The sequence below is a fragment of the Myotis davidii genome, unplaced genomic scaffold (assembly GCF_000327345.1).
Source record: "Myotis davidii unplaced genomic scaffold, ASM32734v1 scaffold59, whole genome shotgun sequence".
NCBI lineage: Eukaryota > Metazoa > Chordata > Mammalia > Chiroptera > Vespertilionidae > Myotis > Myotis davidii.
Window position 1 is genome coordinate 3177556 of NW_006293001.1, and position 17918 is coordinate 3195473.

The 17918-nt window shown below is 36.8% G+C and overlaps 1 protein-coding gene across 1 annotated transcript; it reads left to right on the forward strand.

Annotated features, from left to right (window-relative positions):
- The first annotated feature begins 263 nt into the window (after positions 1-263).
- On the forward strand, positions 264-17607 carry GCA (grancalcin). Its single transcript, XM_006766491.2, has 8 exons — positions 264-436; positions 4856-5029; positions 8893-8962; positions 12254-12297; positions 12587-12734; positions 15694-15807; positions 16128-16186; positions 16823-17607. Exons 1-8 carry the CDS (start codon positions 410-412, stop codon positions 16847-16849), a joined length of 663 nt encoding a protein of 220 aa, XP_006766554.1. The 5' UTR covers positions 264-409; the 3' UTR covers positions 16850-17607.
- Positions 17608-17918: the final 311 nt, after the last annotated feature.

The window sequence follows — 17918 nt, forward strand, 5'->3', positions numbered from 1 at the left end:
AATAACGACCGATCCGGGGTTTCTAAAGAAACTTGGGGGACAGCCTTTCCAAAGAGAGTGGATGTAACCGGGCCAGTGTGCTCGTGGTTCAGTGAGGAGAGCGCGACACCTGAGCGAGCCAATAGGAGCCGAGCAGGAAAGAGCTGGGCGCGTGAAGCCAATCAGAGACGAGAGGGGTGGGACTGAGACTCCGGAAAGGGGCGTGCCCCCAAGCGCGGGGTTCAGCCAATCGGAGCAGAGTGGGGCGGGGCTGGGTGCCGGCAGTGGGAGGTCTCGGGGAAGCAAAGGACGCTGCGAGTGAGCCTTTGAGCCGCACTTGCACTTGTACCTGCACCTACGCTTCTCGCCGGCAGGGCGGACGCAGGCTCGAAGGGTGACGGGGAACGGGGTGGCACCTGATCCGCTTGTCATGGCCTATCCGGGGTACGGAGGAGGGGTGAGTGCTGTCCTCTGCGCGCGGCCACCGCTCTGCGGGGTGTGGCGCCCCTGCTGGCGGTGCCCAGGGACCGGGGCCACCTTCGGCCCCTGAATCTTCGCCGCCTCTTGCACTGCCTCTTGTGCCCGCAGTCCGAGTCCTGGTCCCCGAGGCGTGTCCTTGTGTAGCCAAGAGTGTGATGTGTTTTTAGAAACACCTTTCCTGGAACGGCGCGGGGGGGAAAGCACCCTTTTCTCGTTCCAGTCATCTGCTGTGCCCCGCCCCCAATGTGTCGCTCAGTTTTGCTAGACATCCTCTTTCTGAATTTTTTGACCACTTATTTTCTATCCTTAAGAATAAATGAAGATGCGCTAAATGTCTCCTAATCTTTACTGTTCTGCTAAGGGCAATCTGTTCTTCTAGACTTTTTTTGGGGGGTGGGAGGGTTACTCTTTTCTTACATAACTCTTTATTTTGCATCACCTTTGAGAGTTGGAAATTATAAGTGCAGTATCCTGATGGCTAGCTGGCTGGCTTTTTCTTCTCAGAAAGTTGCACAACCTTCAGTATTTATGTCAGTGATCTTCAAAGTGGGGGAGCAAACTTTGTATTAAAATATGCACGAGGGATAATCAATCCATTGGGCTGTTAGTAGACAATAATATAATTCTAATATTAATTGTACTTGTTTTTAACCCAGAAAGAGAAATTGAGCTTTACTAATATTTAATATAGGTTTTAGCACTGTCAGATGGCAGTGTTGAAAACCTGGCCTCAGTTTCCTCCTGGCCCCTTCTATGTTAAGATGCCTAAGGAAGGTAACGCCTTCTTCAACCATTAGTCAAGGGAGCGTTTGAAAATTTTCACACTGATGTAAAATACAGGGAGTAAACTGAGGGATGAAGTAGAGACATTGGCTTCTCAACTTGTTTGTTCCTTTTAGCTTAACGTGATATATTACAGTTTATACATACATAGTTCTCTGGCGTTGCAGATTCTATAATCTAGTTTAACTAAAATAACCCTTCCAAACTGGACCCGTAGTTTGAAAATTTCTGGGAAGAAACTAGGAATCCAAGATAATATTAAGGATTCAAAAATGTGCAAAACAACGTGAAAATGGCATTGCCGTCAGCTTTTAAGTCCAAGCTGTTCTTCAGTCACGTTACCAGATAATAACTCTGACTGTGTAACAGTCAGTTGACTCATTGGACACTACCAAGAAGACAACTTGAAATATGAATTTTTTAAACTATTTTTATGGATTGGCCTTAATGACTGGGAGCTCCAGTTCTCCACGGGGGTCCTTCTACATGAGTCTTGGGCTTCCTTATGCTGGCTTTGTTCTAAGAGAGAAACAGAAAGTGCCTCTTGAAGTCTTTAGTCTGGAATGGACTTTGGTGCAATTTCTGCTGTATTCTACCAGTTACAGCTGAAACAGGCCCAGCTTAGATTCAAGGGGATGGAGAAAGTCCGCCTTGCATAGGGGAGACAGCAAAGAATTTTCAATCATCTGTACTCTGACCACGACCAGCTCTCATGTTTTTGGATTTGGGGGCAGTGAATGCTGCATGTCAGGAAGGAAAGAGAGGTAGAAGGTTATTCATAAGGTCAGATTCTTCATGTACTATAGCTTGCCTGACTTTAGTTTAAAAAAATGTGTTGAACTCTCAAGGAACAAAGGGAGATTCTTATAGTAAAGCGTTCATAGTCATCTTTTGGCATCACCTCAACATTAGCTTTTCACTAATATGCTTAGATTTAGTTTGTCCTCGTTTCTTATAAAACACTTTTAGTTTTTCTTCCTGATGTGAATCTTACAGTGGTGAGGGTCTCCAGTAAGCCCTAAATTCCTGGATATGCCCTACCTAACACTTGTTTTCACTTCTTGTCCTTGGAGGTTATTTCTACGTGCCCAAAGAGCAAAAGCTTTACGAGTTTTGCTAAACTGTTCACCTCAGGGTTTAGACTTGTCCTCAGATATTGGCCTGGAAATTTCCTTCCATTGGTAAGATGATTTAAAAATAATATTTTTTCAACATTTGGATTATTTTCATTACTAAGGTTGATTACATTATTATAGCCTGCCATTATTAGAAATAGGAAGATTTTTTTTCTCCCTTGAGTCAATATTTATAATTTTAGAAGGGCCATCTCATCTACATTTTCCAAATATATTGGTAAAAAGATATTCATAGCATTGTTAATATATATTTTAAAATTTAAATTCTGTTTGTGGTTAAATACTCTCCTTTTCTTTTCTTAAAATATATTTTCATTGATTTCAGAGAGGAAGGGAGAGAGTGATAGAAACATCAATGATGAGAGACTCATTGATTGGCTGCCTCCTGCACGCCCCCTACTGGGGATCGAGCCCACAACCCGGGTATATGCTCTTGAGGGGAATCGAACCTGGGACCCTTCAGTCCCCAAGCCTATACTCTGTCCACTGAGCCAGCCCTAGTAGGGCCCTTTTACTATTTATCAACCTGGTCTGTCCATCTCTTCTTTTCAAAGAAGCAACTTTTAAACAATCATATCTATTTTTTGTGTGTGTGCTGATATTGTCTTACTGTTTCCTTTCTTGTACTTCATTGCTTCAGAATCTATGTATGTTTTGACCACCTCCTGAGGAAGTTTCCTGGAACTCTAATACTTCCTCCATACTTTTGCTCTTACCACATCCTTGCCTAGGGCTTTTCAGAGTACCTCAAAAAGTCTCTCTCTTTTATCTTCTTTGCCCTTTATCTTAATCTTTTTTGCCTCTGGCAATCTCTACTGACCCTTAAAGAATGCAAGTGAAGTTACAAACTAGCAGTTGCAAAATAGTCATGGGAATGTGAAGTTCAGCATAGGGAATATAATCAATAATATTGTAATAATTATATATGGTGTCTGCAGGTAGTAGACTTATCTGGGAGATCACTTCAGAACTTATATAAATATCTAAGCACTACACTGTACACCTGAAACTAATATAATATTAAATACCAACTGTAATTTAAAAAAATTTCAAGACAACACTATATGAAAAAAAGAATGTAAGTGAAAAATATTTTCATTCAAGTACCATATGATTCTGGAACCTAATGAACAAAATGAACTAACAAGCTAAATAGAGACAGACTCACAGACAGACACCAGGCTGACGGCTGTGGCGAAGGGAGCTAGGGGTGGAGGAGGTTGGAGGGATTGAGCAAAAAAGAAAGGGGAAAAAACTCTTGAACACAGACCACAATGTGGTAATTCCCCGGGTTTAGAGGTGGGGGGATGGAGGAAGGTGGAGGAGGGTATGGGGGAATAAGTGGATGGAAGCTTTTCTTGGGATGGTAAATACAAAGTACAGAGTACAGATGATGTGTTGTGGAATTGTGCACCTGAAACCTGTATAATTTTGTTAACCAGTGTCACCCCAATAAGTTCAATAAAAAGGAAAAAGCACACCCAAAATGGAATAATAAACTATCTTTATACTTCCTTCACACTAGGAAAAAGCAACAACAAAAAAACTGAGTAAAGTTATCTTTTTAAAGTTATTAATAATGTGTACCAAGTTCCAATTGAAAAGAAAAGAGGAACCACAGATACAGCAGGAAACAAACAGTAGGTAGCCTCTGGGTCATACTGTCTATTTTTGCATCATGATCTACTTCTTACTAGTTATCTGACCTTAACCAATTCAGGAAGCCTCCTGAAGTTTCAGGCCCTCAATTGCAAAAAGGACATAGTACTTTTATACCTCATAGGGTTGTTGGAAAATCAAATAACATAATAGATGGAAAGTGCTTAGAACTGTAGTACCTGGGACATAAAAAGCTCTCAAAAAATATTAGCTCTGTATTATTATTCTTGTTGTTACTCTGTTTATATTCTTGTTTTTACTCTTAGTTTTGAAAAGGACCATGGTTAGAATTATAAATGTATTGATCTGTTCATTGATTTCTTCCTTAAAAAAATATTTTTTTTGATGGAGCAGGTATTTCAGTTCTACACTGTTTCCCTTGATTTATTCACAATTTCATTGTATTTTACCATGCATTCTTCTAAGTATGTGTCTTGAGTTATACTACCTGTTAGTTTTTCTGTAGATGAATTTTCTTACACTTTTTATTTTTGTTTATATTAGTGTTGATTATGGTAAACACTTTTTCAAATTATGTATGTTCATCTATTAAATTGAGTTCTTAGTGGCTAGAGATTTTTTTTTCTTTCACAGTTCTTTCAATTCTGGATAACATGTTAATGAATGGAATTAGATCCAATTATGGAACATCTAGCATTTTGGAGTTAACAGCTTTTGTGATAGTGAATTTGGAAGCTTTCAGTAACTCTGTTTCTATACTGCAATGGACTGCTCATAAATATTTCTTTTTAAATCAACGTTAGTGGATAATAGGTAGCATTTTGTGATAATAACTTCCTCCTTTTTCACTCTTGTAGTTTGGAAATTTTATTGGTCAGATGCCAGGAATGCAGATGCAGATGGGACAGCCAGTGCCAGGAACAGGACCACAGGTGCTCCCTGGTGGATACCCCGGGCACCCAGCTTACTTGAACAATTACTCCTCAGCCGAAGACCCCATGTGGACATACTTTACCGCTGTTGCTGGACAGGTGAGATGCTGAATACATTGCACAAATATCAGTTAAAAATGATTGCTGTTTAAAGACATGTCCATTTTTTTATTTAGTGTATCATTTAAAATGTATATCAAATTTGTATTTTAAACCTTTCTAGACTAATTTTCTTCCTGAGATCAGAGATGAGGGCAGTCATTTTATTTTAAAAAGTGTGTTAGCATGATCCCTGACACATAGTTTATTTAACCACAAGTGGAACCAGGGTGGTGTGTGGAGAGTGAGCCGGAGAGGATTTGGAAAAAGATATCTACAAGTACAGATTGGTGACATCACTAAGTTGCCATAGAGTCAAGTTCTATCTTGCTCTAGGCGTCTTGTATAAAACAATAAACCCTTAGTTGTTTAAGCCCCTTTAATAGCATTTTTTATTGTTTGCAGCTAAATAAAATCTTGTTACATTATACCATTCTTATCTGCAAGGAACTTTTGAGTTGTATTACTGAGAATAAACATGTTATCTATAACTGACTATATAATAAATTCATTTTATAAAATAACTATTTAAAACAGGAACTGGACATATATATTTAGAGACTTTTGACTTCTGATCTATTACAGTGTAACAGTTTTCAACAATGATTTTGTTTGTACTGTTTGATACTTGCCTCAATTTTTCCATAGTCTTGTGCTTTTGTGTAGTTAAATTCCATGAAGAGATGGCTCTTGCAATATTGTCCCCTACCAAGTTGACACTAGGAATATATTAGTCATTCAATACATGGGTTGAATGGGTACATAAACTATTTCATTTTTAATTTTTTAGTTCATATATTTAGATATTTTTTTATATGTTGAATTTTGCCTAGCTTTAGGATCAGGTGTAACATCAGACTTACATATTATGCTTCTACAACCCAATTACTGAACTCACCACTATAGCTGTATTCTGTTGTAATAGGCCATATAATTTATGATGCTCTACAAGAAATGCCCAGTTAAAGTTTTCTGCAGTGTTCCTTTTTATAGGATGATGTTTTCTGAACAGTGATGTTTTAATCATCAGTTGGTTTGAGGAAATTCTGGTTCGTACCTTCATAAACACACAAACATACACACATGCACACACACACACACACAAACATCATGAATTTCAATAATAGCAACACCTTTAACTTTAGTGTGTGCATGCTTCCACTTCTGAAGTGGATGCAGAAGAACTTCAGAAATGTTTGACACAGTCTGGAATTAGTGGAACTTATTCTTGTGAGATCTTTTTTACTCCACAGGGCCCCTGCACACATTCCTTATTACCTTTACTCTGCTGTATTTTCCCCTTATAACTTAAATATCATCAAAGTAATTTCTTCTTTATTGTCTCTCTCCCACCACTAACATGTAAACTGTATGAAAGTGAGGAATTTGTTTTGAACAATGTTAGATAACTAGTCCTATTAATGGTGCTTGTACATAGTAGGCTGCTTAATAAATATTTGTTAAATTAATTTCTTATTCTTTCTAAATGGAAGATATTTATTTGGTTACTTCTCTTCATTTTCTTAACATACTTGATTTAATGATTGCTCTACAAAATTAATTTCATCTTGTATGGGTTTGTTCTAAAAGTGTTAATTTTTGTTGGTTTGTCTTGTTGACCATTAGATTTTTTTATATACTTTCGACTTTTGGTTCATAAACTTGTTTTGCTTGGAGTTCTTGTGTATTTCCTCCCTTCTTTTGGTCCCCCTTCCATGTCATCCCTTTCCTTCCCATGTCGCCCTTCCTTGTTAGTGGTTTTGTGATTGTCCCCACCTCGACTGTGTCCACAATTTAAAATATGGCTGATTTTTTTTTAAAAGAACTATTTTCTAACTACAGAATTTAATTTTTTAAAATGTATTTTTTATTGAATTTTTTTGGTGACATTGGTTAATACAATTATATAGATTTCAGGTATACAGTTTTATAATACATTTAAAATTATGTAAACAAGATCACAAAAACATGCATGACAGACAGACAGACAACCACTTAGATGCTGTGTAGTACTAAACAGTACTACATGGTTGGTTCATTGAGAAGAAGTTTTCGTATAAGGAAATCTAAGCTAAAGATCAGAATATGAGTGTTTATAATAATTCTTAGCCATAGTTTTTCAAAGTTTTTTTTGTTGTTGTTTCTTTGGTCCTACAAAGTACATTTTAAATTTGTCCCTTTGATCCTTTCTCAGAGCTATTGTTTGGCATTCGGACAATGTGTTTGATGCCTCCAAGTAAATTATTCTCCTCTATATATTTTTTTAAAATAGAAAATAGAATGAGGTACTGAAACCTGAGACTCCTCAACCTGTTTCACTTCCATTGTGATTTCTTATTTGTATTAAAAACATTTTCCGTAAGTTCAAGCCAAGAATGTTTGGGCAATAATCAGAAGATTACTAACAAAATGTACAGAACTCTAAAACTTTGCTGGGGGTAATAGTTTTGGAGGGAAAATATATTTTCTTCTTCAATATCCATTAGAAAGAATCTCCCCCCAAAATAGGCATGAAAGGGAAGTTTTGAGATTTTTCTTAAAAATTCCATTGTAGGTATTTTTCCAACTAATTTAAGTAGAGGTCCAGTGTTTCCCCCAAGATATTATTTTGAGCTATTATTGTATAGAATGATTATGCCATTTCCTAGAAGTTGAAAAATCTACACTAATAAAAGAGAAACATGGTAATTGGCGTACGACCGCTATCCTTCCCATTGGCTAATCAGCGAGATATGCAAATTAACGGACAGCCAAGATGGCGACCGGCAGCCAGGCAGCTTAAACTGAACATGAGGCTTGCTTGCTTCAGTGACGGCGGACTCCAACGTTCCCCGCCTGCTGCTGCAGGCCTCTGAGCAGGCAGTTTGAAACATAGTAACATGTAGAAGCTAAAAAAAACTCCAGAAACCTGCTTTCAGCTAGCCGAGCTGGGATCTCAGAGCTGGAGTCAGAGCTGGAGTTATACATTGTTTCAATTACCTACTTTCAGCAGCAGAGGCCTAAGAGCTGGAGCCTCAGAGCTAAAGCTGGCCCAGAATTGAAAAAAAGAAAAGAAAAAAAGGAGTGGTTGGGAGCTTCCGTCCCCCCCCAGCCTGAAAACAGCCCTCAGTCCCTCACCCAGGCTGGACAAGTCCCCCAGTGGGGAACCCGAACCTGAATGGTGTGTGACCAGCTGCAAACAGCCATCATCCCCTCACCCAGGTTGGCCAGGCACCCTAGTGGGGACCCCCACCCTGATCCAGGACACCCTTCAGGGTAAACCAGCTGGCCCCCACCTGTGCACCAGGCGTCTATCCTATATCTGCTCTGTGTGTGATAGGGGTCCCAGACTGCGAGAGGGCACAGGCCAGGCTGAGGGACCTCCCCTTCCCCCCCAGTGCACAAATTTTTGTGCACCAGGCCTCTAGTTAAATTATATTTGAGATGCTTCAAAAATTAATAGATTATAATTCAATTGTGAAAAATTATTTATAGTTCATGATGTTCTGTAATATGCCTTTGCTATAAAAGTCATCTATTATTGTGTAGTTGATAATAGAGTAATATTGTGAAGAATGCATATTTATTGATTGGTCTAGATCAATGATTCTCAACCTTCCTAATACAGTTCCTCATGTTGTGGTGACCCCCAATTTCATTGTTACAAATTGAACATAATTAAAGCATAGTGATTAATCACAAAAACAATATGTAATTATATATGTGTTTTCTGATGGTCTTAGGCGACCCCTGTGAAAGGGTCATTCGACCCCCAAAGGGGTCGCGACCCACAGGTTGAGAACCGCTGGTCTATATGGACAGTTAGCACTTTAATGCGCATTTATACAACTGTACATTAAATCACGTTATAATTATTTTAACAGGATGGTGAAGTGGATGCAGAAGAACTTCAGAAATGTTTGACACAGTCTGGAATTAGTGGAACTTATGCTCGTGAGATCCTCCCCCCACCTCGTTGAAATTGGAATAGGAAATTCATATCCTAACATTTTGCACCCATACTTATACTACTTTACAATTTTTTTAATCACAGATATACATGCACATAGTTTAAAGAGTCAAATAATTCTTCAAAGTTTGTTATGAAAATAACTGTTCATTGTTCATTGCTCTCTCCCCAGTGTTAACTACTCACAGAGGAAATACCTTTCAACTTTCTCAGCTGATTGTTTTGAAATTTGCCTCCAGATCTCAAAACAGCATGCTTTTTAAATCACTATTGCTTTTCCGTTTTAATGATTATCAGTGGAGGTCTGCTGTGGAGCATGAGGATTTAACTCTCAACCTTAAACTCACCCTTGTCCCTGCCCTTCACACAGGAGCCCTACCCATCCTCCCATCCATTCAGCACAGCGATGTAATAATTTACATTAGGTCGACAATCAGTATTTGCCTTTTTGTTACTATCTAAATGCTCTTCTTATGTCTTGCGACAGGTATGATTAATATTCCTTTTTACATAACTTTCCTTTCCTGAAATTAATCACCATCTTGGAGCTTCCTGTTGTGCTCTACTCTGTGCAGAGCCGTCACACTGGCATTTCATCACCATTGTTCGGGAGCTATCTTTCTCTCTCTGGAGTTGGATATTCCCTTTATTTCATCTCTTGTCATCTTTTTTTAATTCTATAAAGTATAACATTAGCTTCCTATTAAAAGAGTACATGGGAGGTAAATTTTTTTGAGGCTTTATCTGAAAATGCTTTCATTCTATCCTCAGAATTAAATGAATGGCCAGGTGTAGAATGCTGTTACAAGTAATTTTCACTTAGAATCTTAAAGGGACCATTGTTTCTAGCTTCCACTGTTGCTCTGTCTTTCTGTGTCCTGCCTATATGTCATATGTCTTTCCTCTCTTGAGGCCTGTGAAATGTTTGTTCCTAGTCTGGTGGTTCACAGTGATGTGCCTACTTGTGTACTGGGACTCATTTGCTTTAGTTCTGGGACATTTTCTTCAGTGATGTTTTCTCTATTTTCTCTTTCTAGAATGCCTGTTATTTGGAATGGATTACTTATTTTCTCCTACTTCTTCTTTTCCTCTATTTTGGGAGGACATTTCCATATCTTTATTTTCTAAACCTTCTATTGAGTCTTGTTTACTGCCATGTTCTTAAAATCCAAGAGCATCTGTGTGGTTTTTTTTCTTCATGAATGTGATATCTTCCATGATCTCTCTGAGACTTGAAGTTTCTTTCTTTCTACATAACCTTTGTTTCCAACAGATTACTTCCCACCACCCCTCCCCCCCCATTTGTTTGTCTTTTATGTTAGATGCTTTTCTCAGGTGTCTGGTGATCCTGGGATGCGCATATTTAACTAAGGCTGGTTAGAAGCTGTGAGATCATGGTTAGGTGCTGATTGTAGAGCCCTGTGTCTGATGGTTAGGCCGGGCAGTTCGGTGTGCAACACTGGGTGTTAGTATTCTTTAGGGTTTCCTTTTGGGCTGGTTGTCCCGCTGACCTTCTGTCTGGAAAGGAGGGGGAAAGAATCAGCAGGGCTCTCAGTCTTTTGTAAATTGTCATTTAATTGCCAGCTAGGTAACCCTGTTCTGGAATCCTGCAATCTAGAGACTTCTTCTGGGAATAAAACCCCAGACTTCTGCTGAGGTGGGAGCAGACATAGCCTTCCACTGAACTGAGGCCAGGAGGGGATTTAGAGCTCTGAATGCTTATTAAGTAGACATTCAGTCACATCTGTTTTTATCTTATCTTTACCCATTTACAGAAGTATTGCCAATTCTTAAACTTTTGGGGTCTTTTCCAGGATAAGTAGGCTGCTTCTCAGCTGTACTTATTGCAAGTTCAGGAAAACACTTTCTCATAACTTAGGTTAGTTAACTCACATCCATCTACTTTTCCAACTTGCAAAATTTGGTTCCTTTGTTTCTTCTCCCATTCTCTTTTTCTCTAAAGGTTTATGACTTTAAAAAAAAATCAATTTATTCTCTATTCTAATGGAATGTGGTGAGAGAGAGGGAAACTCTTGTCAATTTTCCTGAAAATTCTCTTCATTCTTTGTCAAAATATTTAATCTGATTAAATGTTTATGTTTATGTGAAATCATAAAACACACACTATCAGGCTCATAGTAAATGCTCATTGAGTATCTGCTGAAATTGTCAGCCTGAAAATACTGTAACCACTTATTCTAACATTAATTAAACATTTAAAGAAAATCAGCTACTAAAGCTTGTGGGATGTTTTACAATTTTTTTTTCTTAATGGATCTAAAATTTAGCTGAAATCATTTGTTTCTTTATAGAATTTCAAAAATATCAAATAGCATAAAATAAGCCAACTTAATTTTAAGCATTTTTATTTATTTATTTTTATTTTAATGAGCTATTAGCTATGAGAACTTTGTAAGCTTAACTATGCTGATATAATGTTTTATTTATCAGGGCTATGATATAGCCTTGAATAAATCACATACTAATTGAATGCAATTACAGTAAGGATTTGAGAAATTAAATTCTATTTACTGAGTCCTCAGTTATGGTCCTATAATTACAAAAGTGTTAATATTTCTAATAAACCCTAATTTTAAGATAGTTTTTATTTATTCCTTCTTTCTTTTCTTGCCCCTCTTCTTCATCCCCAAGGGGGGGAAAACATTTGCTTCAGTTTAGAAACTTATCTTTTCTTACTTAATCAAATTACAGTAAAACTATCAAAAGATTTACCTACATCCATTTTCCTCTCACTTTACATTCTATTCAGGGTAAACTAATGTTTCTGAAACGAAGATTTTAGAATTGTCCCTCTGCCTTCCATTCGTCTAAATCTTGAGGTTGGCATTTACGACTTTCATGATCTAGCCCTCATCTGTCTTTCTGATGTCATCATATACAACTCCCTCACATATACTCCAGGCTTTAACCAAATTGCTAACTCCTTTAAGTTTTGTGATTTTAGTATATGTCCAATGCCTACTTAAACTCCACTTGTCATTTGTGTTAGGAAGACTAAAGCCCTCCTCTATGTGATAGCAATTTTCAGTTACTTTATGATTGCTTATTTAGTTATCTAAATCCACTTATTAGATATGATTAGATTGAAGGTAGCAATTTTTTTTTATGGATGGCTAATGTTTTAAATTTGCTGATTAGGGTGATTGTATATTTTTGGCAATTTTGAATGTTTTAAGTTAACAGTAGAAATTGTCATAATCTTACATAGATAAAATTGTGCAGACTCTAATTCAAATAATAAATATGTTTTACAGCCTTCAGTTTGGAAACCTGCAGAATTATGATTGCCATGTTGGATGTATCCTTGAATAAAAATAGCAAATACTATTGAATAGTTGATTTTTCATATTAAGGCAGTTGTGGATTATAGATTACCACAGTAAGCCAGAGTTTAAAAATGCTTTGTAAGATCCTGTTTGAATTCCATACTTTTCCAGTTTTACATAGAAATCTATTCATATGCTGAATTTAGCTAACTCTTGCAGAAGCATCCTAAGGTGTGTGTGTGTGTGTGTGAATGATTTGGAGTTTGGGGTTAAGTAAATTCTCTTTGGTATCAGTTTCATTTTTGTTAATAAAACTGTCAGAGAGATTACACAGGAAAAATGGGATTTAATGAATTCAAAGAACTTTGGACAGCTCTTAATGCCTGGAAACAAAATTTTATAACTATTGATCAAGACCGAAGTGGCACAGTGGAGCATCATGAGTTGAATCAAGCCATTGCTGCTATGGGTAAGAATATTAAAATTCTTTAGCATCCATCCAGGTTATCTTTGTTCTTTGATCAGATGAATCTTAATTGTTTTAATTTTTTTAAGTAATAAAGGGATATATTATTTCACCTAGATTGATTTCAAGGTTGTAGGTAAATTCTGACTAAGGACCTTTAACAACAACAAAAACCATTTTATCCGTTATTTTTTCAAAAGATGAACTTTCATACATTCTGGATGATAAAATAGCTTCTGAATTTTCTCTGCTGAGCATATTTAAATTTATTCCTCTAATTATTAGTTCTCACTTATTATTTATAGTATTCTTTTGTATCTTGGTAAGACCTCCAATTTGATAATCTAGTTTTTCGGCAGTAAACACCATGGTTTTTGTTTTTGTTTTTTTCTTAAGTAGTAGAGAATACACAGTAGATGCCAAAATACCTCCAAATTAGAAGTATGCATTTTAGAATATTTTTAAATAATTTAATGTTATTTTTTGTCAATCTCTGATAAGCTAAGGTTCTAAGTCTACTTTCTTTCAAAAAGTGATTATATACAATGGTGTGTAACTTGCTTACAGTTAACGACAGTTTTCAGTAAATTTAAGTATGTTTCTCTTTATGATTTTATTTATACTCATTTCTAAACAAAATACATTTATAAGAAAATTAACTTCTTGAAAGTTAAAATCTGAAACCGATATAAATTATCTCAAATTCTAATTTAAAAATGTAAAAACTAGTAATTTTCTTTGTTTTATAAATGGACATTTTAATTTAATAAACGGTGATTTTTTAAAAATATATTTTATTGATTTTTTACAGAGAGAAAGGGAGAGAGACAGAGAGAGTTAGAAACATCGATGAGAGAGAAACATCAATCAGCTGCCTCCTGCACATCTCCCATCGGGGATGTGGCCGCAACCCAGGCACATGCCCTCGACGGGAATCGAACCCGGGACCCCTCAGTCCGCAGGCCGATGCTCCATCCACTGAGCCAAACCGGTTTCGGCAATAAATGGTGATTTTAGGGACAATCCTGGCTATATAAACATGTACTATAGTTTATAGAGCCTTAATAATTAATGGATTAAACTTGTTCCTTAATTCAGCATAATGTTGGAAAATTAATATAACCTTTTGCAAAAAAGAAAATAGCCAAACAATTCACATAGGCATCCTATATAATAAAAGCCTAATATGCTAAGTGTCCGGTCATCTGGTCGTCCGTTCAACCAATCAAAGTGTAATATGCTAATGATATGCTAAGGCCGCTCAACCGCTCGCTATGCTGTGCACTGACTACCAGGAGGCAGATACTCCAACTGGTAGGTTAGCTTGCTTCTGGGATACAGCTGATCGGGACTGAGCAAGATGGGCTGGACACGCCCTGGAGCCTTTCCATGGTCCCTCTCCAGCTGGGCAACTTCCCATGTCCCTCCCTGGCTCTGATTGTGCAACGGTGGGGTCCCTTGCCCTGGCATGCACCCTTCTGCAATCCAGGACCCCTCGGGGGAAGTCGGAGAGCTGGTTTTGGTCCGATCCCACAGGCCAGGCCAAGGTATCCCACTGGTAAATTCATTCACCAGGCCTCTACTATACAGATAAACTTGCTTAATTAGACCTGCTTTCTGATTTAGCTAAACTTTTTCCAGCCCAGTGAAGCACCCCAACTTCTCTTTCAGGTAATTGTCAGCAATATGCAGTAAATATCAACACGAAGCAGATTATTATTGTAGATCCGAGAGGGAGAACAAAGGGTAAAATATTAAGCTGCAGCAGTGTTTGACTATATTCTGAGCAGTGAGAAAACCTGAAGTTATTGTCAGTGTCACCTATTTCTTACTTCTTTTCAGTAGGGTCAAGTTTCTGAGCTTTCTAATTCTCTATTTTCCGGCTAATGAAAAGAAAATAGGATTCCACCGAGTCTCCTATCTACCTACTCTAGGACTTCTGTGAGGATCAACTGAGATGAGGCATGGGAAATGCTTCCCAGACATTTGGTTAAAGTGTAAAAATATTTCCACCTGGCTATAAAGCAAGATGTGTTCCTGGACTGAAGAAACCCCAAGGAGGCTAGTTGCTAGGGGAGAGGAAGCTGGGCGTTGCTATGTGATGTCATTACCTGGCACCCACAGCCACTGTGTCTGGGCTGGTCTGTGGGCCACATTTTGTCCCATGGGGCCTCAGCAGCATGGGCTGCGATTTGGTGGCTGTCACTCCGGGGTGGTGGCGGGGCCTGTGACCCACTGGGGGAAGCTGAGTGTTGCTTTGTGGATGCCAGGTCCGTGGTGCCATTTCTTTGTAAATAGCCAGTGTGCATCACAGCAGCTCCTGCATTGAGCGTCTGCCCCCTGGTGGTCAGTGGGTGTCATAGCAACTGGCTAGACTGTCACACACTTAGCATATTATTAGCCTTTTATATATATAGAATATATGTTTTAATTCTCACCCAAGGATTTTTCCCCCCATTAATTTTTAGAGTAGAAGTTGAGAGGGAAAGACAGAGAGAAACATCATTCTGAGAGAGACACATCAATTGGTTGCTTCACCTTAACCTGCATGCACCTTAACCAGGGCCAGGGATAGAACCTCCAACCGAGATATGTGCCCTTGACTGGAATCAAATTCGGGACCTTTCAGTCCACAGGCCGAGGCTCTTTCCACTGAAAAAAACTGGTTAGGGTTCAAAATATATTTTTTAAATCACAAATAATATATTTTTTTACTTCGACTTTATTAGAAAGCTAGATTTGTGATATTCATGTACCACTATTAATAATTAACAGTTGCTTTGATCAATTTCAGTATGAATGTGTTTTGTTTCTAACATTGTTCTTTGTTCTTAACACGTTTTTTATGGAATGCATTTTGAAAGTTAATTTATTTATGACTATTAACAAGAATGCAGTGTTTGTTGTGGTGTTATGTGCTTAGTATTAGAAGGTGTAATTTATCAATCTCTTTTTTTTTTAGGTTATAGGTTGAGTCCTCAAACCTTAAGTGCCATTGTTAAACGTTATAGCAAGCATGGCAGGATCTTCTTTGATGATTATGTGGCTTGCTGTGTGAAGCTTCGGGCTTTGACAGGTATGGACCATTTGCTAGTAAAAGTGGGTACAGCTATTTTTCTTAAGTAATGTTTGTTGCTTTCTCTAGCAAGTTTATATTATGTTTTCCCCTTTATTCACTATTAAATTAATCAGAGTGGTAGGCTTTAAAATTTTTGAAATATACGTAGTGGAAAATTGTTATAGCTCAGTTTTGGAGGTTTTTTCTTGTCTGAGATGCATAATCACTTAAGATTTAATTGAGTATGAAGTTATTAATATTTTAGTACCTGGGGACACCAAGTATTTGAAACTATAGATTTTTCAGTTGTAATAAAAAAGTAATTTGTTTGTTTAAAGATTTCTTTAGGAGAAGAGACCACTTGCAACAAGGGGTTGTGAATTTCATATATGATGATGTGAGTATCTTGTGTAAACTTTTGATATTTATACTGTGTTCTAGAAGTGTTCATGGTTACCAAAAACTATTAAGTGATCCCTGGTACCAACACTGGGAATAATATATTTTGCAGGCCATGTTCTTTTTCTATAAGATTAAATATTGGTACAAATACCAACTTGACTTTATATTAAACATAAAAAAATATTTTAAAATTTTATTACAGGTTTCTGGCAGTTTTTCTTCCAAATCATTTTAAAGGATAAAACTACCATTATTTTTATGAAGAGTAGTTTACTTGTGGTGATCTTTCTTAGTTCTAATAGAGATAGGAAATTTTCACATATAATAGATTATAAAGCTATTCATTTCTCATTTCAGATAATTGCTATTAACCTGAATCCAGCTTTTTAAAAAAATTGATTATATAAGCAAGTTATATTTCAAATGTGTTCCGAAGTTTCAGTGTTTTTTTTGTTTTTGTTTTTATGTGAAAGTTATAGGGCCGACATTACCCTACTAGCATATACTGGTTGAATTATAAATCTTGGAAAATCAAAGTTTCTCATCTTGTGAAAATACTTTTATGGGATATAATTAATAAAAACAAACACGATTTTATTGTTACCAGCTGATGATTTTGCTTATTTATTAGTTTTTGCAGGGCACGATGGCAATTTGAATATCTAGAATTTGAAAACTAAAGAAATACTGTGAATGTTTCTGCTTGGAAGAAATGAACTGGACTACTTTAAATTAAAGCTTTTGAGGCTTTTCATGTTTCTACCTATTAAATCTATTCCCTTAATAATATACATATATATATATATTATACATCTAGTAAAATGTGTTTTTATTTTAATGCACAATTCAAAGCAATAAAAGAGATGCTTTTGTATTTGGGATGTTTTTGCTTTTAAAGAAGTTTTCTCTTGATGGATATCTGTATAATGTCATCAAATATTGGTATATGATTAATTGATGTATATATGTCTTTGCCTTAATTTGAGCAATATAAACTTGGAGGAATGTACTTATGAGATTATGTAAGAACCTAAATGATGAAAGCCTAGCTAACACTGACTTAAACTTATCTGAAGTTTACAGATTTTGCTTTCAGGTTTTGTTTGTAGTTGTTGGTGTTTGAAGGTAAGCTAGAGGGGCAGTCCTGGATTTTGTGCCATATTCGTCATAGGGTTTGTTCTTATTCTCATTATCAGAGAACAAACTCCCAGATCTTTAACTGTGAAGAATAAAATTGTAGTTCCTAAAATTTTATCTTAAATCACCTTAGGTGGAGCATAAAATAACGTATAGTGAAATAAGACTACAGGAGACATCATTTTTCTTTTTTTTTATTCAATATATTGTATATTTTTCTTCAACATGTCTTGTTTTCTATGGGAAAAAAGTTCTTAATAAACAACTTTTCTCTCTGAACTTTATTTTGTTACTAAAAACATAGATAACCTCAAATGACATCTTTGGCTACATCTAGATTTTTCTGGAAATGATATTTTTAATGAAATGTCAACATTTAAACTTATTCTATTAAACTAACTTGTTGTTTATACATAATGCCAATTGTGTATAAAGTTAAAAAATCAGATAATTTTCCAGTTTGTTTAAATGTTCAGAAATTATAAATTTGACTTTCTTGACGACGTTAACTGCTGGTTTTGGCATTAGTAAACCAATATGTCTTTCGAGCACATCTGTGTAATGTGGGGTACGGAGCATGGTAGACACCA

Excerpts from the sequence above, each read along its gene's own strand:
- GCA (XM_006766491.2), top strand. The coding sequence starts at position 410 with ATGGCCTATCCGGGGTACGGAGGAGGG. Across the intron at positions 8,963-12,253 it reads AATTAGTGGAACTTATGCTC|CCTTCAGTTTGGAAACCTGC; the intron begins GTGAGATCCTCC and ends TATGTTTTACAG. Across the intron at positions 12,298-12,586 it reads TTATGATTGCCATGTTGGAT|AGAGATTACACAGGAAAAAT; the intron begins GTATCCTTGAAT and ends TAAAACTGTCAG.